Source organism: Gopherus evgoodei, chromosome 3, assembly GCF_007399415.2.
Source record: "Gopherus evgoodei ecotype Sinaloan lineage chromosome 3, rGopEvg1_v1.p, whole genome shotgun sequence".
NCBI classification, from domain to species: Eukaryota; Metazoa; Chordata; order Testudines; family Testudinidae; genus Gopherus; species Gopherus evgoodei.
This window is the reverse complement of record NC_044324.1, coordinates 113,647,093-113,672,030: the sequence shown is the minus strand read 5'-3', so window position 1 is coordinate 113,672,030 and position 24,938 is coordinate 113,647,093. Positions and strand designations below refer to the sequence as shown.

The window sequence follows — 24,938 nt, the reverse complement described above, 5'->3', positions numbered from 1 at the left end:
GAGGATAAGGGTGTAAACTCACGAGCAGTAGGTTGAGAGAATCATGAAGCAAAAATTAGCATTTCTAGTGCTGGAAGTATGAACAAAAATTACTTTCTGTTCCAATAAGAAGCATTTACCATACTCACAGAGCTAAATCTTATTCAGTTTTTAATCAAACAAACTACAAATGACTTCAATCACCATTTGCCTAAGTAAGGCCTCAGTAAAAATAGGTAAGGACTTCAGGAGCTGGCTCATAAGTATGGTGGTTTAATTCCATTAAGCTTTATGTAAAGATATTAGGCATGTTTTTAAATTAGTAAATAAAGTGTTTATTATAGGACACTGAACTTGTTATCTCTCTGAAAATAGAGTACTCCATTTGCACAGCACAAAATGAAAACTATAGCAAGCAACAAATGCACTCAGTGTTCTGAAATGCAAGTATTGGACTGATTGCAAAGGAGACAGTTGTATTATTTAGGGACAAATTCTGCACTGGGAGAGTGTCGCCTTAACCACATTTCCATCTCTGATGTTTATGATTCTATGGCATCATTTCTCTGTTAGTTACAGTTTTGCCAAGATTAATATTACCCAGTATGCCTACTTGTGACAAATTAAAAAGATACACATACAAAAATATAGTACATCTCAAAATATGCACTTAGATCAGTCAATAATATACATTTAAATATACCTAAATGCAAATGTAGCAGATCTTTAAATAAAATGCATTTTATAAACTCCAATAAATTATTTTTCTCTTTTTAAAAACCATCATAAAAGAAAACCAAGAAATCCACAAAGAAAAAAAACCATGCTGACATAGTGGTACAGCTGTGACACAAAGCAACAAATGACAGAAAATTCTAAATGGAGACCAGAATGACCTTCATAGACAATTTTTCTCCTCATCCCTGTCCCACCCCACCCCAAGAATCATTTGAATTTTCTGGCTGTTGTCAGTTTGTCTCACAATCTGCATGTTATTTAAATAAACAGAGTTTGGGTTTTTCTGGGTCAGTGAATCACACTGTGAAAATGGACAGAGATGGGAAAGTGTTACAATGAACAGAGATGTTAAACTCTGGTAGTTGGAGGAATTAAAAGCAAGAGAAAGCAAATAACGATCTTCCCCTTCAAAACCACCAAGAATTAAAGAGACAATAAAAAAAGAGAATCAACAGTTAGCTTGCTGATAATCTAAACTCAGTGGTGAAGACTAACAGCAGTAAGAAGATTCAAACATGGAGTGAAATCAATAAGTGCAACAGTAATTAGTCATTTGTTCCAAAGGATTAGTTTCTAAACTGTTAACACTCTGGTGACTTTTGAGAATTAGTAACATCTGTGCGGAAGACTTGATCTACCTGCGAGGGAGAGAAGGGTAGGCTTTTGACAGGGGAGCGCTTAGGAGTTGAACTGCTGACGTCAGCAAATATGAAGGAGCTACTGTGACCTCTGGCTAAGTGGCTGGAATGCCCTCTCTTTTTGCGAAGAATGACCAACGGAGCTGTGTTGCATTTTGAGGCAGATAAGGACTTTGGTGAGCCAAGAGAACCCTGACTCAACATTATTTTGCTCAAGTTTGTGCTAGGGTGTCCTTCAGGTCTACACGCATTGGCCTCTCTTTGCTGAAGCTGTAAGACTTTGCCTGAGGGAGCTTTGCTAGGCGAAGTGTCTGCTTCTTCAAAGAATTCAAAACTGCTGAGATCACCCCATGATGAAGGATCCTGAAACAACGTGGGAGGCACGGAACTATAAGACAGTGTATAGTGCCACCTCATGAAAATACAGCATTACGATATGCCAGTAACAACAACAACAACAAAAAAGCCCTTCCCAATTTAATTCACTTTGACCCTAGTGTTTTGAGTAATATTATGAACACTTGCTCATGTTTTTAATATATACACTGAGTATATTACCTGAATATTATTCCATTGGTGCTGGAAACCAAATTCCTGAAAGTAGCAATGAGTTAAGTGATGTCCTACCACTATTAGCTACATCAATGTAGAGATAATACCTTTATATTATGGAAAAGTATGTTAATCAGTCTCCAAATTAAGCTCATCCTCTCTCTAACCAGCATGCTTGCAACTACATGCTGAATGAGTGTAGCAAAGTTTGAAATGTGCACCCTACTTGTTATAAATTAAGATGACACTTAACAACTCATTTCAATGTAATAGCTCTATTTCAACTGACATACCCAGAAATCACAGTGAACAAAGGCCAATGTTAAATGCAGTAAGCCACTCAGTATTAAATTAAGGTTTCCAGTTATTTAAATATGCCATGCAAGCTAGTTAAGCTTTGAAAAGAGGCAGCTATTGATGCTATGTCCCGCAGCAAGGAAGAATTCCAGAAAAGCATATAGAAGCGTGCACAAATCATACATATGCCTACAGACTCCTGACACTTTTCTCTTAATTGGGTATCACTTATACCATTAAGCTGGTTTTGTTATCTCTAATTTGATTTCATTTTAAGAGAGAGTGTATTATAAAGAGTCCATTTAAACTACTGAATTTTGTAGTTTGCCAAAAATTACTCCTCCCACACACGCAAGGAGGAAAAAAAATTAAAGAAATCCACATATTATATAAGATTAAATCACTCTTTTGGACTTGATACAAACAACCATGTGTTACTTTAAAAATAAGTTTCAAATCTTGCATTTATGTTGTTCAGAAAATAGAAATAAATATAGGAAGCTCCCAGCTCCACTCCCCTTACACCCAGAACGCACGCAAATTCACCTGAACTGATAGTTCTACTTACGGAATCTATTAACTGAAGTGTTTCTGCAAATTCTAAGAGATTCTTAACATTATCCAGGATGTTGCTCTGATGAACGATCATGCATCTTGCAGGGGATGCGCTTTCTTCAGGTAAGCAACCATGATCTACTGGTGGAGATGGAGTACAATGGTGATGCTCCCCCAAACAGGAAACAGGTGCACTGTCGCCATTAGTTCTGGTATTGTCAGCAATTGTGGTGCTGTGCCAGCCTGGGTAGCTTGATGTGTGGTTCTGTGTCTAAGGGAAGAAGAAAAAAAAAAAAGGAGGGAAAAAAGGCAGAAGGAACTTAGCAATGAAATTGCACAAGGTGTCAGATGCTGCTGGAGGAAAGATAAAAGTAGTTGCATCATCTTAAAAACTTACGCCTATGAAACAATTGTCAAGATGTTTCCTTTCATCAATGCAAGACCTTGTAATGGTACATTTTATTTATCTTGAAAGTACCTCATTATTTAGATCCAGTATTAGGTCTCATGGGCATATATATTGTATATCCAATAAATTCATACTACTATGTTACTCCAAAAGTCCCATAAAGAATCTACAAATCTTTGGCTGTGTGAAGCAAGAATTGGCAAGAATCCCCTGCTTAACACTCAGCTCGATAAGAGGCTAAAGGATTTAAGAGTTAGAGTTGCTTTTGTTTGCATATCTCATCTTCTTCTATCCCTGTCTAGCACTACAGCTTACACCAATGCAATGAAGAGGCTGTCAAATCAACGTGGTTAGGAAAGCAGAAGAGCAAATTAACAGAAGTTTCTTTCCAGTGTGATCATGCAACAGAAGAAATTGCAAAACATTAACTAAAGTTAAAAGTGGCCAAACTAACACATCATGCACACAATCGTTTTATTATTAACCAGAAAAAATTACTCATAAAAGTATCTGCTGGCTATCACTTATGTTCTACGATGATTTTGGTTTATTTGCTTTAACTATATTATTACATAGAATAAGCTACTTATCTATTTTACCACCTAGGCATGACAAAATGAGAATTTAGTAATAGCCAGCATGGGTTGGACACATGCAGCTAAAGGTTCTAACAACATTATTCACAGAAAAGTAAAACAAATTATCAAACGTGCACCAAGTCTGAAGTTTACAAAGTATGTAATACACAGCTGAAGTAAGGGATGCAACAGAGAGGAAAAATCTAATGAACAGGCACTACATTTTCATTACATGAACCATTGCACACTTTCAGAAACACACATCCCCAGTAATATCAGATCTGGTGGGATTTACTCTGCTAACTTTATTGTTATCACCCTTGTGGTAAAATGCAGAGCCCAAACTTGCTCCTGCTGACTTTGCAAAAGTAAAAATACCTGCAAATTGTTTAGTACTGTAACATATATAAATGTATAAAGCAAATGCATATTAAATATGTGCTATGTTTCATTCTTTTAAAACGGAAATATAGAGCCTTGATTAGTGTCACAGCCAGAGGGGGAGTATAAAGGTAAAAAGACAAGCACTGGGGTAAAGCTGCTATCCCTCCATCCAAGCACGCAGTGACAGTCTTACTGGTAATGCCTGCTGCCCTTTCAGTTCATTCTCAGTCGACATTAGTAGCAACTCTAATTCCTTTATTCGTTTTTCTTTCTCAGGGTCTTCATCATTATAGTGTCTCTGCAATTAAGAGTTAAGGGAAAAGAAAAGATAAAGGTCTGGATGTTGCAACTAAAATGCTTATGGCTTGCCGTCCTGTGGTATCACAGCCAAATTAGCCTCAGAGGTAAAAACAAATGTCAATTGTGTTTTCCACTGTAAAAATACCTCCTGAATTTCAATACAGACATAGAAAAAGTGAAAGACATTACACTAAATGTCAGCTAATGTGTTTCAAATTTAACTCGAAACTGATTATTAGCTATGTCAGAACTCCCTCCCCTTCCCCATTTTCTCTCTCCATCACTAAGAATGTTAAAAATGTTTTTTTCAAGGTAAAAAGTCTGCATTTTAACTTCCATATCAAATGTTTAATAAATTGACTCGTGAAATGATCTTTAAACTATCTACCTGAATAGCTGCAGCGGCTGGCTGAGGGACATTGACAATATTTACATGCAGTGCTACTGGATATGGGATTTGACCAGGGACCTACGCCAAAACACAAAAGACACTCAAAGTTATTAATTCCATTATGTAAGCTGCAGTGTGTGTTTGGGTTAAACTCAAGCACTACTCCTGCATCTTACACTGAACATTTAAAATCCATAAAACTCCTCTCTTCTAACTCGCAAGAAAACTGAGCAGCTTTTAATGAATAAATATGACACTAAGCATCAGAGGAGGAAAGACATTCAAATAAGAAGCACCTAGCAGTTCTGAGAATGGATGAATAATTCAAAGAAAGTTATGCTTGTTAAATGTTTTTAAACTGAAGTGCAAATGGGAAGCAGATACATTTTATTACAATCTAAAACCCATTGCAATCCATACACAATTGTGTTTAAAGGTAGCAATAATTTTTGTATTAGTTATTAGCATAAAAAGATTTCGATTAAAAAACAGTAATAATTAACTACTCAAACAGAACAAATATTGAGAGTCACATAAAAATAGACTGCAGAATTAGGCCCAAGTATAGTTGAATTTCAACAAGTGCAATACTCACCACCAAAAGAAATGCAATTTCATATGCATTATAGTTGGTTAGTTTGCTTTAAAAATTAAGATGTTAGAATGCTATAGCACAAAGGTATGAAAGCAGATTTACCTATTTTAGGTTATGCATGCCCATTACTGTAGTATATGATATTCCAGTTCTGAAAAGAACTTGCTTAGCTTTATTCATGTGTAGTCCCATTGAAGTCAATGGAACATAAGCATGTTCTGAAAGTTAAGCACATGTTTAAATGACTTGCGGAATCAGGGCCTGAATGTCTAAGATCGGCATTCCTTATTTGCCCTCATTCCTCCAGTCCATCCACTAAAGCGATAACAAAAGCATAAATCTTCATCCATTTCAATGCAGACAGCTTAATCACAGATCTACATATTCAACAAAGTTTTCAGCAGCTTACATTTTGTGGCTCAGAGATGTGGTAATAGGAGTAGTCATTGTTAACTGGGGGTTGGGTGGCTGCTGGAAGCTGTGCAGAAGGTGGAGTGTGAGCAAATCCCATTAAGTGATTGTTTTTCTGAAAACTTCCAGCTAATGATGACTGGTTGGCTTTGGAAGACTCCTGAAGATAACCTTCCTGTTCAACCTTTCGACGCATTGTAGAATTCCAGTGGTTCTTGATAGCATTATCAGTTCTACAAGAAAATACATGCATATAAAGACTTTTTCAAATAGAACTTTCAGTTCAAATTCAGTGTAGTTGTAGCCATGTCAGTCCCAAGATATTAGAGAGACAAGGTGGGTGAGGTAATATCTTTTACTGGATCAGCGTCTTTGGTGAGCGAGGCAGGCTTTCGAGCCACACAGAATTCTGGACCTGAAGAAGAATTCTGTGCGGCTTGGAAGCTTGTCTCTCTCCCCAAAGATGTTGATCCAATAAAAGATATTACCTCACCCACCTTGTCTCTACAATTCAAATTAAAGTTAGTTGACTGGAAACTGTTGTTAGCATAAGCAGCAAAGAATCCTGCATGCATCTGATGAAGTGGGTATTCACCCACGAAAGCTCATGCTCCAAAATGTCTGTTAGTCTATAAGGTGCCACAGGATTCTTTGCTGCTTTTACAGATCCAGACTAACACAGCTACCCCTCTGATACTATTGTTAGCATAGAGCATTTCTAAGAGTCCTCAATAAATCTGTTACAATTCAATGCTGCGTGTAACACCGAAAGGTGTTCTAACCTCCTCCTACTAACCCATACTTCTTAAGCACAGATTTTTAACAATTCCAAATACAGATCAGTTCTCTCAGGTCATTGCACTTTGAAATCAACTACCAGTGGGAATTTTCACCAAAAGAATGTATGGGATAAGATGCACGGATCTCTACTATGAATAGATTTATGGATCCAGTTCTGATGTTTCTCTTCAATTATATTTCACTGTAAGAAATTAACCACTTGAGGTCTACCTCATCTCCACTAGGTGAAGCAATTGGCATGTGGCGCAAAACCCAACTTCCAGGTTGCTTCATGCACCATTATTTTTTTGAAGCATTAACATTCCAATGGAATTTTGCTGCATTCTATTACTGTAAAGAGAAAGTGCCGGAACCAGCAGTGAAACAGTTAACCTACAAGCAAATTTCATAACTGGGCAACTGAGCGGTTATTAGGGAAAGTTTTTTTTAATTTCAGAAAACAAACTGTTTCAAGTATTCAATTGTGTGATTAGACAAAAGCTATGAGAATTGTATTATTAAAATCAGGTCTTGGTGTAACTCAAATATAACTCCTCTATCTGAAAGCTTTTACTTCACCATCACCCAGTGTTATTAACTGTGGGGGTCTGTGTTACAAGGAAGGCTGCAATGAGATTATAATGCTCTCCAAATGACAGGCCTGTCTGTGGTTCTTCTCTCCAGCCAAAAAAGGCCATCACACGTGTATCTTGGAGATGTTTTACCAACTACTGGAGTCTAGAGGAAAAAAAATATTGCTTGCTTATTTTGTATATCTGACAGTACTTTATGTTTGGGCACTTTCACTGTTACCTCTGCAAAGTCAGTACGACCCCAACCCTGCACACTTACAGATGAGTAGTCCCATTGAAGCCAAAAGAACAACTCATATGAATAAAGTTACTCATTCTACATAAGGGTTTTCAGGATTGCAGTTTTAGTTAGTCAGTTTCCCTTAGTTTGTATTTGGATCATTCACGTAGCAACAGAGAAGAGTAAAACACTTTAAAATATGGGGAAAATATTAATGTAAAGCCATCAAAACTGTCTGGGACCCCTGGGCAGGTATAGCTTGTGAAACAACTTTTAATTCATTGTTAAAAATACTGACTGGATTTCAGTTGACTGTGTCCCTTTAGCTGAATGTAAACTTAGTTTCACTTGTAGAGTCTGATCTTGCACCATTAAGTCAACAGAACTTTTGACAAATACTCCAACACAAACAAGACTAGACCCACACTTAGGAAAGCCCTGATGATTTGCTATGGTTACTATTTCTTTATCCAGTGGCAAATACTTTAAAAAATATTTCTCCATATACCTGGTCCTATTTAGATCAATGGCACTAGGATTTGGCTCAAAGCATTTTGGTTTATAACATGAAATTCTTTCAGTGTACAGACTGCTCAGACTCAAAACCTTCTTTTCCCTATTTAAGGGCTACTATATGTCATTACCGTCCAGGCAGCAACTTTGCAATTTCTGCCCATCTGTTTCCCAGCCTCTTGTGTGCCTGGTAAATAATTCTATCTTCTTCTTCAGTCCAGGAGGTTTTCTTTACTTCTGGATTCAAATGGTTGTGCCACCTCTCCCTGCATTGTTTTCCAATCCTCCCCTTCAAGTGCTTGGCAATAACAGACCAGCGCTTTGGGCCATATTTTTGCACAAGTTCTATCACCTTCAAAGAAACACACAAGAACCGCCCATGTTTTAGTGTTACATAATGAATTAGTGCAATCATTCTGTGATGCTGCAATATTTTCAATGAAGTTTCTCAAAACCGCTGTAATAGAGCAGAGGTGTAGGCACTGCTTCGTATTTTCTATTTATATATTTACCCAAAAGGAAAAGGCTTTGGTAATATCAAAGGCATTTCTAGCGTACATTTAGATTTGCAGCGTTAAAGTATTAATTGCTCTACACAAATCAAGTACTTTGAAACTGTACCAGGAAGCATTCTATAAATGCTAAGTATTGATATTATTGTGACCAGTCTTCAAATCCTTCCTCAGGCAGTACTCCCACCGAAGTCATTGAAGTCTAAATGAGTTTTATCTCAGTTATGACTGTGGTACTGGGCCTATCATTAAGTATTATTTAAAATATGATGCTGAAGGAAAACGCTGATTACCCGCTGATCTTCTTCTTTAGTCCATGGACCTTTGATAAGTTCAGGATTTAGTACTTTCTGCCATCGATGCTGGCACTGCACATCTGTCCGATTCTGATTGCACATAAAACATACAAATTAATCACTCCTCAAATATGAAAGAATTGCAATATTTCTTTCTAGTTGCACTTTCTCCCCAAACAGACCCTCTATGTATCTCATACAATTAATACAATGAAGCTATATGGGAATGACTGAGACAAGATTGAAATGAAGGTCCTCAGCAATCTATGGCTGGTAAGTACTCTGCACATTAAACTAGAAAAGCATCTTTTCCGTAATTGTCACTTTATCATGGTAACTAAACAAACTTATCCTTTAACATCTATTAAAGATAGTTTTAAAGAATATGTGTTATGTTATCTGTAGAATTCGAACAACAGTAAGAGATCACAAAAGGGATCTCATATTTTATAAGCAGCATTTACTATTGATCAAAGCTAGGTTTTTTTCTCTGTACTAAGACATTTTTGTTTCACTCACAGATCAGCCATCTGTTCTATAACAAATCCCCCAAAAAGTCTTTTTACATTTTCCCTCCCCCATCTGAGATGAGTAGTGAGAGAAATAGAATTGAGCATAAAAGTTAAGAAATGCAGCTACAATACAGTAAGATGCCTTGATGAATATCTTAAGTTCCCATTTGTGCGGGGCTTCATATCACATGAAAACGTAGTTAAGAAATAACCTCTCCCTCGTCCCTTACTTGAAAATGGGTGATAAAGTTTGTCATCTCTAGAAACGAAAACAGAAACAATACCCACTTACAGGAAGGAAATTGGCAATAACTTTCCAGTCTTCTGTGCCATTCTGTTCCACAAGTTTCTTTAGTTTTTCATCCTAGTTTTTCATAAAGACAACATCATCAATGCTCCAATCACTTAGTGCTGCAACTAAAATATATCAGTCAAGCTAACATAAAAAAAGAAAATACTCCACGTTCCTGAATTTTTATGGATCCACTTCTTTCAGGGATCCAGTACTGACATAAAAGGGAAGTGTCTGGCCTGATTATGCTTTTTTTTCTTGCCAAATACACCTCCTCATTCAGCAGATATTTTTTCTTTGGTTATGGGCAGGAACTTAAATATATTTTCTGGGCTCCTGGACTATACAAATTATGCTGATCTGCATTTTACCAGCTAAGGCAATTTAAATTATTATTTTTGGGGTGGTATTTTCAAAGAAGTCTAAAGGAGTTAGGTGTACAATGTCCATTGAAATTCAATAGGATACAGGTGCCATACCGCCTTAGGCTGTTTTCAAAAAGCTTTAAAGATTTTAAGGGCAATGTTAATCACAATACTGCATAAGATTCTATACTGAATGCATAACGCAAGTAATCCGTCATATTTACTGCTTGTATAAATGGGCAAAACTCCTAAATGGGTGAAACTCCATTTACTTCAAAGGAGTTTTGAATATTTTCATCATCAGAGAATTTGGACCAATATCCTAAAAGGAAAGTCCAGTAACGTAGGCCCTAAAGACCAAAAACAGCCAAGTCAAAACATCAAGAAGGACAAAGGTACTGTAATAGCAATTCAAGCTTTTAAAAAACCATACATGAAGTGGCCTGCTAATGTTTACATATAAGTATGAATCACTGGTGTTGAACAAGCCTAAATATCATTCAGATAACTGAATTAACACATTTCACACAAAAATTAAACCATTGTAAATGACCATGGATTATCCACCCCTGTAAATGAACTTTTTATTACTATAATTTGCACAGAAAATAGACACAAGAGCACTAAAAGCTACCAAAGCATGCTCTCTTATATTCAGTCTTTGAAAAAGGGAAAACATCTTTAATGTCAGTCTGTGGTACAGAATAGACATTTCTTCCAGATTTTAGTTACTGGTGCATGGAATCACAACTACATTATTAAAACACAAACTTCAGATGATCCACTTATTTGTAATAAGAGTGCAGAAGTTTGTACCACAGTTGTTTGCTGCTGTTAAGATACCGAATAGACGTCATTTCTCACATAGCAACCATTTTCAAACAAAAGAGCCAGCAGTAACAATCAAACATTGCTACAGGTAACTTTAAAAGTGTTGTATCCTGACAGCTTAATACAGTAGTTTGAACACCTGTATAACAGTCTTGCTGGAGTCAAGGATCAGTATTTAAACAGTTTGTTTTTTAAAAAACAACAACCCTCAAAGTTACATCTAATTATGTATATAGCCAAATTCTGACCTCATATATATGAATGAGATTCACGCTGAACTTGATATCTAATGAAATCTGCATCTGACAGAAGACTCTGACTTATTTTCTCTCTTTTTAACCCAAATGTAGTAAGTGAGCCTTTATTTACCTCTTCACGGGTCCACCTGGTTTTTCCTAAATGACGTTTTCCAGCCTTAGGAAGCAGACCATCGTAGTCATGATCATATATCTCAACATCTTCATCATCATCATCACTACTATATATACTACAAAAAGAAACAGGAGGTGACTTAGAGTGGAACATGAAGACTTACGTTACTGAATTACAAAATATATGAAAAACAACAATCTTTACAAAGGTTATACAGATAAAAGTTTGAAAACTTGCACAACAAGATTTTGTTCTGCATTCTGTTCTACTATTCTGAACTGGTTCTGCTGTTTTTGGTATCCACAGATACAAGCAAAGGGCTGGCAACCTTATTACTGTACATGTTTAGACCTGCTCAAACTCTTAGATCAGTGGCAACTTACACACTTGGCAGCCTTTCAACCAATGAAAGTTTCAAATTAAAATACAATGTTTAGGACAATAAAAAGAACAAGAGGCTATGTCCTCTACACAAGTGCATATGCAAAATCTTTAACTTGTGCTACATATTTTGAAGAGTGCTTAATGTTTTCATATATTTGATGAAGTAGCTGATTACATAATTCCCAAATGGTATTTTATGTACAAATATAAAAATTGTAAAATTATTCAATAATATACTTAGTCACCATTTTGGGATTAGAAGACCAAAAATATTGAAGGGCACAGGTTTTTCAAAACTAATTAAAATAAAGGCCATCAAGTGATCACACTATTTTGTAAATAAACTCTTATCAAATATGTCACAGTTCATGGTGAAGTATAGACAAAGCTGAAGACAAGTACAATATAAGATCTCCATAGTAACCACATGAATGATCAAGTCTCCTTATACTGAGTATTTTGCTAACTTTACTACCTCTATCTCATTTCTAAATACTTCATACTGTTTTTGAAATACTCCAGTCCTCACCTAATTCATGATTAAGGGATTTCCCCAGAGGCTATCTATGGGTAAAAAGGAATCTATTACTGTTTTCACAAATAGCACTCACCCTATCCCACTAGCTAAAATTGAAGTGTTTTGCAACAGTTGTCGTCTTTCTGTTGGGTCAAGTATTATTTCCAGCTTTAAGATATAAACATCACTTTTGAAACTTCAACAAAGAGCTGACATCTACAGTACTACAGAAAAAACAATGTAGTATTTGACTAATGATCATGATATATGGAAAAATCTTTAGATAAAATTTTAAAAACTTTTTTTGATAAACAGCCATATTAATAAATCCACACTAATAACACTTCAATTAAGGATGGATCAGACACTATTCCTCCTGTTAAACTTGTTTTTCAGAGATTTTTTTTGGGGAGGGGGGGGGCTTTAAGCTGACGTTCAACGTACAGGTTGCTAGCCATGATGCAAGTACCACCAAAATTCAAGTAATCAAAAAGCTTAAAAGAAAATATATTAGGTTAAAATAACATTAAGTCATCAGCCCTGTCTTCTGGCACACATTGTATATCAAGGAAAATCACTATTTAAGAGGTTTTTCAGCATCTGCAGTGATGCATGTGGCCTATTTGAGAACAAGTCCCAAATGGCTAACAAACTGACAAAACAAGTCTGCTAATTCCTTTCTTAATTACTACCACTGTGCCTAGGTAAGGTGGCACATGTGACTAGATCGGGGTTCTCAAACTGGAGGTCGTGACCTCTCAGGGGCTTGCGAGGTTATTACACGGGGAGTAGCCTGAGCTGTCAGCCTCCATCCCCATCCCCACTTCACCTCCAGCATTTATAATAGACTTAAATATTTTTAAAAGTGTTTTTAATTTAGAAGGGGGGGTCGCATTCAGAGGCTTGCAGTGTGAAACAGGTCACCAGTACAAAAGTTTGAGAACCACTGGACTAGATAGTTCACTCACAAAGACGTGGAATATTTACCAATAGCTAGTGACTTCAACTCAACCCAATCCTTCAACTCAAAAGAGTAGTTATTCACAGTAGTAGTCTCACTGACTACAATAGGACTACTTATATGAGAAAAGGTTGCAGGGTCCTATGTCTTTGCTTTTATTTTTTTTAAAAGTTAGATTTTCTTTTCTAAGTGACACATGGAGACAATTGTGTGACTGCTTTTAATGTTAAAAGAAGTTTTGTAGCTAAATACCCATGTATCATTTTGAAAATTGGTGTCACTGATATTGAAAGTACCAGGTACAGCCAGCAGGGTGACATCTCCAGTGCTGCTAAATGTTCCAGGTACATCAATGGACATGGCATATGTGAAACTGGAGTAGATTAGTGATGAAAAGGTTTACATTATTTTATTGTAATGTTTATAATCAAAATTCTTTCCTTACCTAGGAAGGACCTTATCGTGACATACAGAATGAGTAACTCCCACTCTGTGTCTCCTCTGGCACGAAAATTCGGCCTAGGGGGGTTATAGGATGATCTGCACCATATTTAACAAATCTGGTTTCTAACATATACCTGAAACATTTTTTTTTTAAATATCTGCCTGACCACAATCTGGCCCCAACAACAAATGTGCTTGCTAATTACCAGTGGAGTGGACTAAGTGAAAGGGTTAATGATACCCCACAAGCTAATTTTCAGTGCTGTTTAAATACTCTATATTTTTGTCAAGGAAACCAAATTGTGCAATGATAAAAAAGGGGGTGGGGGTGGAGAGGAAATGACTTGCTACTGTGATTGAAGAAACTGGGCACAAACAAACGAGGGGAATCCACTTTCGTTGTTTTGACTAATCCACCTTGCCAACATCTCCTTTCAGAGCACTTCAGGGAGCAGTAATCTAGAGTTTCCCTTCTCGCACCAGCGCATCCTCTTCGCAACCAGAGGGAAAGTATCTGGCGTTCCGCGAGCACGAACCACCACCACTCTGGCTAGGAAGGACCATTCTGAAAGCTGCTAAGCAGCTCCACTTTCCTCCCGACTCTCCCGCTCATTCAGTTCCTATAAAGAGCAACTGACCCTTTCGTTTTGCAGGCCTGGCTTCCTCCACCACTCCTGACACGCTCATTCCGCCACTCTGCAAAGTCAAAATAAAATACAGACTACCCACTAGGCTCTCACCCACCACCTCTACCACCTCCCTTTTAGCCTGAAGAGGGAGGTGCAAGCGAGGCGGAGACACATGCACGGTGACTGTCTCTCATGCAGGGTGACTGTGTCTCTCTCTCGCTCTGGAAGGACAGGATGAGTAATTCATAACCCGTCCGTCCTAGTAACACACTCGCTCTCTCATACTCAAGTAACAGCCTAGTTTGCACCGAACCCCCAACCCGAGCCTCCTTCTGGATTTCATACTCGGGGCAATTTAAACCTTTTTTTAAAGCCAGCGATCGGTCACAAGAGGGAAAAACGGCGGGGGAGGGGGATTTGCTTTTCTGTCGCAAGCCGCATGTGTGTGCGGGGCGCTGGACAGAAAGGAAAAAGAAACTCTCCACGTGTCCGACCGCCAGTCCAGAGATAATTAGAAAACAATCCTCCTGCACTGTGTGTGTCTGTAACAGCAGCAACCACGAGGCACTTAGACCTCTCCCTTCCAGTTCGCAGCACGCCACCCGCCAGAGGGAAGGGAGCAGCAGGGATCAGTCACCCCCAGCACCCACTCCCCACCACAACACAGCTCGGGGTCTGCTGTCACCCTGCCCTTGTCCGTGCAACACCCATTCCCCAAGAGGAGGAAAACAGCAACGGGAGTAGCCCACATGACAGCTGCTGCCAAAAGCCCCTCTCTCCTTCTTCTCTCCCCACCCCACCCCCCTCCTGCCAAAGTCTAAGAGTTGCTCTCATCGCGCTGCTGAAAAGCTTGCTCGGGCTCCGACATGTGCGGAGCGGCGTGTGCATTACAAAAAAAAAAAAAAAAAAGCCTTGCAGGGCATAATTATAAACCGAGAGATGAGCGGGGTAGAGCTGAAGTCATTAAAAGAAAGTCTCTGCAACTGCAAACAAAACAAAACAAAAAAGGTTTGCTCCCTCCCCAGCGCCTCCTTTTCACGCCGCCTGTCTGCCACCCACCTGACATCCCACCTCCACAAAGAATGAATGAAACGGGAATGAACTACCTGCAGCCACTAAACAAGTCCGACATTTTTGGGCTTACATCTGCCATCTGCTTAGCTCCTCCAGCCCAAACAGACTGCAGAGCAGCTCGGCACAGATCGCTGAAGGCAACAAGTCCAAGTGGGAATCCTGTTCCCCCACCCCGCTTTTCCCCCCTTCTAATTTGTAGCCACGCGCGCCATGCATGGTCCTAGGAAATTTCTGTCTGAGCAACTTGCAAAATGCACCGCAAATTGCAATCTTGCCAACATCGTGAGTCCTTTTTTGGCAGGGGGAGAAGTGCGGGTGGTAGAATAGGGAGGGGGGGGATTCCTAATATACGATTCATTTGGTCTTGCAGGTTCTGTTTAGGTTTCCCTCTCCCCTTCCCTGTGCACAGTCTGACAGGCGTGGGGAGGATCTGGCAAACCACTCCTGCAAAAACTAACAAAAAAAATAATAACCCAAATAAACCTCTCTATCCATAGGCTATTAAACATACACACACACAAATGCTTTCATGCTGCAAAGAGTTTACCTGTGCCTGGGTCTCCTGGCCATCCTGGGACTAGCCACTGGGGGAGGAAGGGGGGACCTGTGCTGGCTGAAGTGCTTTGCTTTCTGTGCTGCTTAAAAGTGCCCCACCGCCGCACAGTGAAGTTTTCAGGAGCAGGAGGAGGAGGAGGAAACAGGTTGAGATTAAAGAGTAAACTCTGTAAACAGAGATGCCATCAAACAAAGGGCTTTTTGGACACTCCCCCTCCCGCCAAATCTGGCGCCCCTGCGAGTGCGCAAGCGCTCTCCGAGCACGCCTCCCAGCGCCGCTGGGGTTTACTACCGTGCCTGCGGGTCCCCGGCTGGCGGAGGAGCCGCTTCCAGCCGTGCCGCCTCTCCCTCTGCGTGGCTGGGAGCCCGCGCGACGGCGGCGGCCAGGAGCGGGGCAAAGGGGAGGGAGGCGGCAGCAGCAGGAGAGGCGCCTTTTGCTGCACAATCCGCGCTCAGCAGCATCAAGTCCCCATGACTCCCCCCCCCCACACACACACACAAGCAGAGCTAAGAGGGGCCGCTCTCTGCCCCAGCTGCCCCGCGCCAGCTCTCCGAGGGGTTGATGCGAAAGTACTGTGTAGTAATTAAACAACCCCCACACTAGAGGAGGGAGGACTTGAGCTGGGTGCATTTCAGAGTAAGGCTCCCAGCCCCCATGATGTGACATGTCCCTCAGCCGAATGACCACAGCCTGAGAGGAGCCCCCTTTGGGGTGCGTCCCTGGCACGCGGGTGCGAGGGACAGGGGGTCCTGCTTCTGCAAGCCTGTGCGGGGTGTGGTGGATCTGAATCTCCCGGGGGTCTGAATCTGCCTGCGTGGCGGTGAAGTAGGATTGGCTGGATAAAGCTGTGTGTGTGTGTCTGGGAGGTGGTGATACGTGTGAGTCTGTGTGGTGTGTGACTCTGACTCTGTGTTACTGTGAGCTCTGTGTGTGTGTGTGTGTGTGAGTAGTTCATTCAGTGGAAGGGGGAAATGTCCCCAGCTCAAAGTGCACCTGTTTCTTGTTTGCTTGTTTAGTTTTAGTTAGCTCTGGTTCAGCAGGGTTTACACTAAAAAACCAAAACGAAGGGAGTGAAGCCCAGTAGTCTGTAAGGGACGAATCATTGTTTGTTTGGGCTTGTGTTGCTGCTGGTGTAGGAGGCTGATTTTTGCTGGAGTTTGTCATGCAGTCCTGCTGGGGATTTTTACTTTCCTTCCTCTTGCTGCTGCCAGGACCTGGACTGTGCCTGTTGCTGCAGCTTGCCTTCCCCCTTTTAGCAGAGGTAGTGGGTGTCCGATGAGCTCCAGAAAACTTTTTTTTTGATACATAAATGAGTCACAATTTGAAAATGGTGAAACATGCAAAGTTCCCAGGCTACTCTGCAAGTTACAACTCAGACACCTGTGGTGTTCCTCAGTTTATGGACCCTGCCACCAAAGGCTTAGTTTATGAATGAACGTTTCTTGCCTTCATTCCGTCTGGGGGACAGTGGAGCCATAAGCACCCTGAGCACTTTCAGTTTTATGGACTCTAAAGTGTCAGGCTATTTTTAAAGAACAAGACCACAAAAGATCCACATTCTAAGATGTGCACTTTAAAATTACCCAGGCAAATCACCAGAAGGATACTCAGACTGAAAGCGCACTCAAAAGAATGACAATTTATGAGTTCTCGGTGGCGTTGTTCCTGTCTGAATCTAACCGTGCACTCTCCAAAACCTTCCAAACTTGCTGAGCCAGTGGCCTGAGCTCACTTCACTCCAAGCCCTTTAGGGCTTTTTAGAAGTGGAAGACTTCTTTCAAGGTAGTCATGAATAAAATGCAAAGTGTAAAGCATATAGCACAGTCATTCATAATAAACAGGCACATACTGTAGCCCATGCAGTTATGTAGACTTTTTAATTGGAGCAGTTAACGTACTAATGACTGCAACATTTTATATTGCCTATTCTGTATATATTTCATAATATAATTAGTTAAGTCTTAATATCTGTGTGTGAATTGTCTGTCAGGGGCACCCCCTAGATTGTTAGGAGTCAGAAGTCACGACATGTCATCGGAAACATGAACTTCAGTAAATTAGCAGTAAGCTGTTCTTACTGCAGCTTTGCTACTGACTGACCATGTGACCTTGGGCAAAACCCTTTGCCATTCTGTGCTTCTGTCTGGCCATCTGCATAATGAGTATAATTTCCTAATTCCCAAGGTTGTTAGGTTTAACATATCATTTTTTGTAACATACTCTGAAATTCTCAGATAGAAAGGAAATAATAAGAATAATGAATGCTGACATACTAAAAAGCCAAGGACCCATTCTAGCATCCCTTGAAGCCACCAAGCATTGACTTCAGAGAAGTTGTACTGGCAATTCAGGGAGAGCAAGAACTACTCATGGCCTCAGAGTTTCTTCTGATAAAGAAATTCTTTCGGAGTCAGGGAAGTAGCACTGCAGGGGACAAAGCTTATTATACTGTAGTATCTTAATGCAGTTCTTAAGGGACTGGTAAAAATTGGTTACTGAGCAGCGGTGCTGGTGGTTTATTAAAAGAGTTCCATAGGAAGTTGATGGCAATTAAGTTGGAACTCATGAAGGGAAACTTCAAATTCAGTATTGTACCCAGCCATGCTTGTTGTATGTTACAGAGAGAACATCTCTTATTTGTATCAAAGTAACCCTTATTCTCATGTATAGTCAGAGTTTATCAGCTCAAGAATCAAAACTGTTGGCAATCCACAAGAATAGAACTTTTATCTGGAAAATGTATGCTGCATTGCTGTTGAGGGGGTGGTACTTATTTTACCTCACCTGGTTTCTTAGGGTCTAATCCTGCATTCCTTGCACAAAGCTCTTTACATCAGTAGGACAACATATGAATATGTACTGCTCAGTGTGAGTGTGGTTTTCACAAATGGGCTCTACAGTAGGCCTTTAACCAAGACAAACATAAGAATGGGACCTTGAATTTGATGGACCTACTTGTTTAAGTATTACTCACCATGACTAAATAGTACTCAGTGTGAGTAAAAATTGGTCATTTAGTGAAATGTGTATATTGTCTATTATATATATTGTGACAAAGTTCCTTCTCTACCTTGGTGGGTCCTGCGCTTATTCGCTCACCTCAGTGATCTTCCCATCTGGTGGATCCCACAGTCTGGGTCAACTCCTCCTGTGTCTGATCAGGAGTTGGGAGGTTTGGGGGGGAAACCCGGGCCCACTCTCTACTCTGGGTTCCAGCCCAGGGCCCTGTGGATTGCAGCTGTCTATAATGCCTCCTGTAACAGCTGCATGACAGCTACAACTCCCTGGGCTACTTCCCCATGGCCTCCTCCAAACACCTTCTTTATCCTCACCACAGGACCTTCCTCCTGGTGTCTGATAATGCTTGTATTCCTCAATCCTCCAGCAGTACACTCTCAGCTCCTTGCACCTCTTGCTCCCAGCTCCTCACACACAAATCTCACTGACTAACTGGGGGGCTTTTAACTAGTTCCAGCCAGCCCTTGATTGGCTTCAGGTGGTCCAATCAATGTAGCTATCTCCACTGCCTTCTAGAAAGATCTTAACTAGCTCCAGGTGTCTTGATTAACCTGGAGCAACTGCCATTTGGTTACCATTGTCCTAGGGATTTGGTTAGCCTGGGGCTAACATACCTGTCCCTTACTACTTTCCTGTAGCCATCTGGCCTTGCCCCATCACATAACCACCCCCTCTGCTCAACACCATAGGGTTGGGCAACTTGGGACGCCAGGCAGTGTGCTCGTGATAGACCATCAGTGTTGCTGTGGTGGCATCCAGCCCTGTGCCGTATGCGGAACTGGAATGGTTGGAGGGATAAGAACCACCTGGTGACCCTTGCATTCTTTTCCTTATTTCTCTGCATCCACTGGAGGGGCGCCAGGTCCATCACAAGTGTAAATTGCCGGCCTAAGAGGTAATAACGCAGTGTCTCCATGGCCCATTTTGACAGCAAGGCACTCTCTCTCGACTACTGCATACTTCTGTTCTCTAGGGAGCAGCTTTCTGCTTAGGTAGAGGATCGGGTGTTCTTCTTCTCCAATCACTTGCGACAGAACTGCCCCCAGCTCCACCTCGGAAGCATCTGTTTGTAAAATAAATTTCTTGGTAAAGTCCGGGGCTATAAGTATGGGGTCATTACAGAAAGCCGTCCGAAGGTCTATGAATGCCCTCTCTGCTGCATCAGTCCACTTCACCATGTCTGGACCTCGGGCCTTCACCAGGTCCGTTAGAGGACTTGCCCTACTGGCGAAGTGGGGAATAAAACGTCAATAGTAGCCTACCACGCCTAGGAATGCACGGACCTGCTTCTTTCGGGTCGGCCGGGGCCAGTTTTGAATCGCCTCTAGCTTATTAGTTTGGGGCTTCACTATACCCCTTCCTACAATATATCCCAGGTACTTGGCCTCTGCTAGTCCTATGGTGCATTTAGCGGGATTAGCGGTGAGGCCAGCCCACCTTAAGGTGCGTAGTACTGCCTCAACTTTCTCCAAGTGTTCCCCAGTTTGGTGTATGGGTGATGACATCATCTAGGTATGCGGCTACATAACTAGTATGGGGGCGCAGCAGCTTATCCATGAGGCACTGGAATGTGGCTGGGGCCCCATGTAGCCCAAAAGGGAGGACTGTGTACTGGAATAGCCCATCCAGGGCGGAGAACGCTGTCTTTTCTTTAGCTTCTTTGGTCAGGGGAATCTGCCAATATCCTTTTGTCAGATCCATTGTAGTCAAGAATCGGGCACTACTCAGTCGGTCAACCAGTTCGTCGATGTGTGGTATGGGGTATGCATCGAATTGGGATACTTCATTCAGTCGGCGAAAGTCATTACAGAATCTCATGGTACCGTCAGTTTTAGGCACTAGAACTATTGGACTGCACCACTGACTGTAGGATTCTTCAATAACGCCTAATTCTAACATTTTCTTTACTTCAGCCTTGATTTCTTCTCTTTTGGCTGCTGGGATTCGGTAGGGTCTCAGTGTTACCTTGGCTCCGGGGATCGTGCGGATATGGTGATAGGTCTCAGTCGTCTGCCCCGGTTTTGTAGAGAACACATCTCGGTTGCGATTAATCATGTCGGCTGCTTCAGTCTTTTGGATTGGCATCAAGTCGGGTGATTTCCTCACTTGCTCGTGTAAGTTATCCTCCTGGGGAAGGGTCTCCTGGGTGACTAAGCATGCCTCTCAATTATGCCAAGGTTTTAGAAGATTGATGTGATAAATTTGCTCCGGTTTCCTGTGGCCTGGCTGCCTCACCTTATAGTTTACCTCTCCCATGGCTTCAATCACTTCGTAGGGTCACTGCCACTGGGCCAACAGCTTGATTTCTGCTGTGGGCACCAGAACCATTACTCGATCCCCTGGTTGGAACCATCGAAGCTTTGCTTGGTGGTTATAATGGGTTCGTTGGGTCTCCTGTGCTTTCTCCAAGTGTTCCCATACAATGGGTGTAACTCGGGCTATCCGATCCCTCATCTGTAGTAAATGCTCGACTATGTTCCTTCCGGGATTTGGCTCCTCTTCCCAGGCTTCTCTGGCTATATCCAATATGCTCCAGGGGTGGCGCCCATATAGTAGCTCGAACAGAGAGAAACCTGTGGAGGCTTGTGGGACTTCCCGGATGGCGAACATGAGGTAAGGCAATAGAGTATCCCAATCTTTCCCATCTCTGCTCACCATTTCCTGATCATGGCCTTGAGGGTCCTATTGAACCTTTCCACAAGGCTGTCTGTTTGTGGTGGTATACAGAGGTCCGTAGGGCTTGTACATGGAGCAATGAACAGAGATCTTTCTCCAACTTGGACACGAAAGGTGTCCCTTGATCAGTCAGTATCTCATTTGGTAGCCCAACCCAGGAAAAGCTCTGTACTAGCTCCTTAGCTATTGTCTTGGATGCTGTGTTGCGTAGGGGAACAGCTTCTGGGTATCGGGTTGCATAGTCTAGTACAACCAGAACATGTTGGTGGCCCCGAGCTGTCTTCTCTAGGGGCCCAATCAGATCCATGGCTATGCGTTCAAATGGTACCTCTGTTATTGGAAGAGGTATCAAAGGGGCCCGCAAGTGTGGGCGAGGGCTATGCAGCTGACACTCTGGACAAGAGGTGCAGTATCACCTGACATCTACATGTACTCCTGGCCAGAAGAACCTCCGCAGGATCCTGGCCTGGGTTTTCTCTGCCCCTAGGTGTCCTCCAAACAGGTGACTGTGGGCGAGGCTCAGTATGGCTTTTTGATGTTTTTGTGGTACAGAAGTTGATGTATCTCCTGCTCCTGCATTTGCACCACACGATACAGGAGATCTTTCTTCATTATAAAGTATGGTCCTGGACCCCGGACCTTCCCCTCCACTGGTGTCCCATCTATCTCAGCCACCTCTTTCCTGATGTTATCATATCTAGGGTCCTCTGCCTGGTCCTGCCCGAAAGTTTCTCTCCCAGGACTAACCTGCCGGAGCTCCCAGGGGCCAGCTTCTGCTTCTTCCAATGGCTCATCACCATCATGGCTGGGGCCAGCCTCCGGCTCAGCTTCCATGTTGGTAGTTTTTCTGATGGCTGCTGGTGTCCATCTGCCTACTAGCATGGTCTTCTGGCCCTGGGTCAGGATCCGGGTTCCGAAGGCCTTCACGGCCTTCCTTTCTTTTTTTGTCTTCCAGGCCTTTTGAGGGGCTGAGAATAGATCCTGAGAAATCTCAGAAAACATTGGGGGTTGACATTCCCACAATGATGAGTCGCTGCCACCAGGGTCCCCAACTCCCTCCAGCCTCTCTGGGGGGAGTAAATCATCAAACCCTGGATAGTCCCTCCCAATGACTACAGGATATTGGAGTTTAGGAGCTACGCCCACTGTCACCTCAATGAGGTTCCCCTAAACCTCTGTCTCCACTGGGATGGTAGGGTAATGGCTCATGGCCCCATGCACGCATGTCACTGCTACGCGTTTGGCTTGTAGCAGCTGGCTACTTTTTACCAGCTTACCCGATATAAGGGTGATAGCACTCCCTGAATCCACAAGTGCTGTAGTGTCTGCTCCATTTACTTTAACCAGCCTGGTGTAGTTATGCAGGGTTAATGTGATGCCCACAAGGTAGATAAGGGAGCATGGGACCTCCCAATCCCCCAAGTTGGATTGCATAGGCTCCTCGGTGCTGGGACACTGTGCTGCTATGTGTCCCCACGCCCTACATGCATAACATCTATAATTATCTCTAATCATTCCCCTATCATGGGGGTTAGGGGGTTTAGTCCCAGGGTTCCCCCCACTCAGGCCAATCCCTTCCTTCTGGGGTCTCCACTGGTTTTCAGCCCCCCTCTTCCTCCACCTAGAACTCCCCAGGGGTTTGGCTGCCCCACCTTCCAGGGTTGGGGTTGGGTGTTTGCTGTGAAAGGGGCTTTTCTTGGGTAGTTGGGTCAATTCCCTGCCTGTCATGCGTCTTTCTACCAGCGTGATCATCTCATCATAGGTGGACGGATCATTCTGGCCTACCCATTTGCGGATATCTGGTGGCAGTGCCCTCATGTATCGGTCGATGACCAGAACCTCTAGTATCTCTTCTGGACTCTGGGACTCTGTTTGCAACCGCTTTCGTGCGAGATGGATGAGGTCATATAGTTGGGACCGCAGGGTTTTGTCTTCCTGGTACCTCCACTTGTGATACCGCTGGGCCCGCAGTGCAGTCATTACCCCAGATCTAGCCAGGATCTCTGCTTTCAGCTGGGGGTAGTCTGCTGCAGCCTCTTCAGGCAGATCATGGTAGGCCTTCTGGGCCTCCCCACACAGGAATGGGGCAAGGATGCCAGACCACTGGTCTTGAGGCCAGGCCTCCCGTAGAGCTGTCCTCTCAAAGGCCAGAAGGTATGCCTCTACATCATCCTTCTGTGTCATTTTCTGCAGCCAATGGCTGGCCCGTATGATCTGCGTCCCATCATGGCCGTGGTTCAGCTCTGTAAGGGTCTTTACCTGGTTTACCAGTTCCAGCAACATAGCTCGGTCTTGAGAAGCCTGATCCATCAGCAGGCGATTAGTCTCTTGCTGCAGCCGCACTGCCTCCTGTTGGGTGGCTGCCTGGACACTGGTAGCCTCCTGCTGGGCTGCCGTGGCTTGTATCAGTGCTCGCAGTACATCATCCATTATGGTGGGGAAAAAAAATAAACACTGTCTTTTTTTTTTCTTTTAAATTACCTTCCTTCTTTTGCCACGCTGTGCACACCAAATATCTCACCCCTAGCACCAGTTGTGACAAAGTTCCTCCTCTACCCTGGGTCCTGCGCTTATTGGTGGATTTGCTCACCTCAGTGATCTTCCCCTCTGGTGGATCCCACAGTCTGGATCAACTCCTCCTGTGTCTGATCAGGAGTTGGAAGGTTTAGGGGGGAACCCGTGCTCACTCTCTACTCCGGGTTCCAGCCCAGGGCCCTGTGGATCGCAGCTGTCTATAGTGCCTCCTGTAACAGCTGCATGACAGCTACAACTCCCTGGGCTACTTCCCCAAGGCCTCCTTCAAACACCTTCTTTATCCTCACCACAGGACCTTCCTCCTGGTGTCTGATAATGCTTGTATTCCTCAATCCTCCAGCAGTACACTCTCAGCTCCTTGCACCTCTTGCTCCCAGTTCCTCACACTCGAATCTCACTGACTAACTGGGAGGCTTTTAACTAGTTCCAGCCAGCCCTTGATTGGCTTCAGGTGGTCCAATCAATGTAGCTATCTCCGCTGCCTTCTAGAAAGATCTTAATTGGCTCCAGGTGTCTTGATTAACCTGGAGCAACTGCCATTTGGTTACCATTGTACTAGGAATTTGGTTAGCCTGGGGCTAACATACCTGTTCCTTACTACTTTCCTGTAGCCATCTGGCCTTGCCCCATCACAATATGAAATACTTCCTAAATGTGCTGTTTCATGGCCCTTCCTTCCCTTAAGGAAGAAGTTTTCCCTTTTTTGACTACTTTCAGATACATAAAGAGCGAATGTTAGCTAAGACAAACTCAACACATCCCCAGTCTATTCATATCTAAGTTTCCACAAATTAATTTATTGAATTTCTGTTATTGTCTGCTGAGTTAAGTAAGTGAGTGGTTATATGTTCAAGCTTCCTTAGAGGTATTTACATTTATGAATACGCCATTTCTATTGTGAACCTGAACAAACACATTTTTCCTCCCAGAATTTAAAACAAAAAATCAATTTGTCTGTCTGTGTTCAACATCTACTTGGAGTGCATAATAACTGATGCCCTAGAAGATCACATTTGCACAGTCAGCACTGG

The 24,938-nt window shown here is 42.4% G+C and overlaps 1 protein-coding gene across 8 annotated transcripts in view; it reads right to left on the bottom strand.

The window, feature by feature from the left end:
• The window catches only part of MYB (MYB proto-oncogene, transcription factor), a 33,078-nt gene extending 17,100 nt beyond the window's left edge, over positions 1 to 15,978 (bottom strand). Inside the window, exons 1-10 of one of the 8 annotated variants that reach the window (XM_030556365.1) lie at positions 15,670 to 15,978; positions 11,111 to 11,228; positions 9,546 to 9,617; positions 8,739 to 8,831; positions 8,065 to 8,285; positions 5,826 to 6,060; positions 4,819 to 4,899; positions 4,324 to 4,428; positions 2,773 to 3,030; positions 1,356 to 1,718 (exon numbers count right to left, since the gene is read on the bottom strand). In XM_030556365.1, the coding sequence (XP_030412225.1) occupies positions 1,356 to 1,718; positions 2,773 to 3,030; positions 4,324 to 4,428; positions 4,819 to 4,899; positions 5,826 to 6,060; positions 8,065 to 8,285; positions 8,739 to 8,831; positions 9,546 to 9,617; positions 11,111 to 11,228; positions 15,670 to 15,692 (1,569 nt within the window). In that variant the 5' untranslated portion in view covers positions 15,693 to 15,978. Of the gene's footprint in view, positions 1 to 1,355; positions 1,719 to 2,772; positions 3,031 to 4,323; positions 4,429 to 4,818; positions 4,900 to 5,825; positions 6,061 to 8,064; positions 8,286 to 8,738; positions 8,832 to 9,545; positions 9,618 to 11,110; positions 11,395 to 15,669 lie in introns of those variants that run through there. The other 7 variants (XM_030556370.1, XM_030556364.1, XM_030556371.1 and 4 more) reach the window with 7 other exon arrangements.
• Positions 15,979 to 24,938: the final 8,960 nt, after the last annotated feature.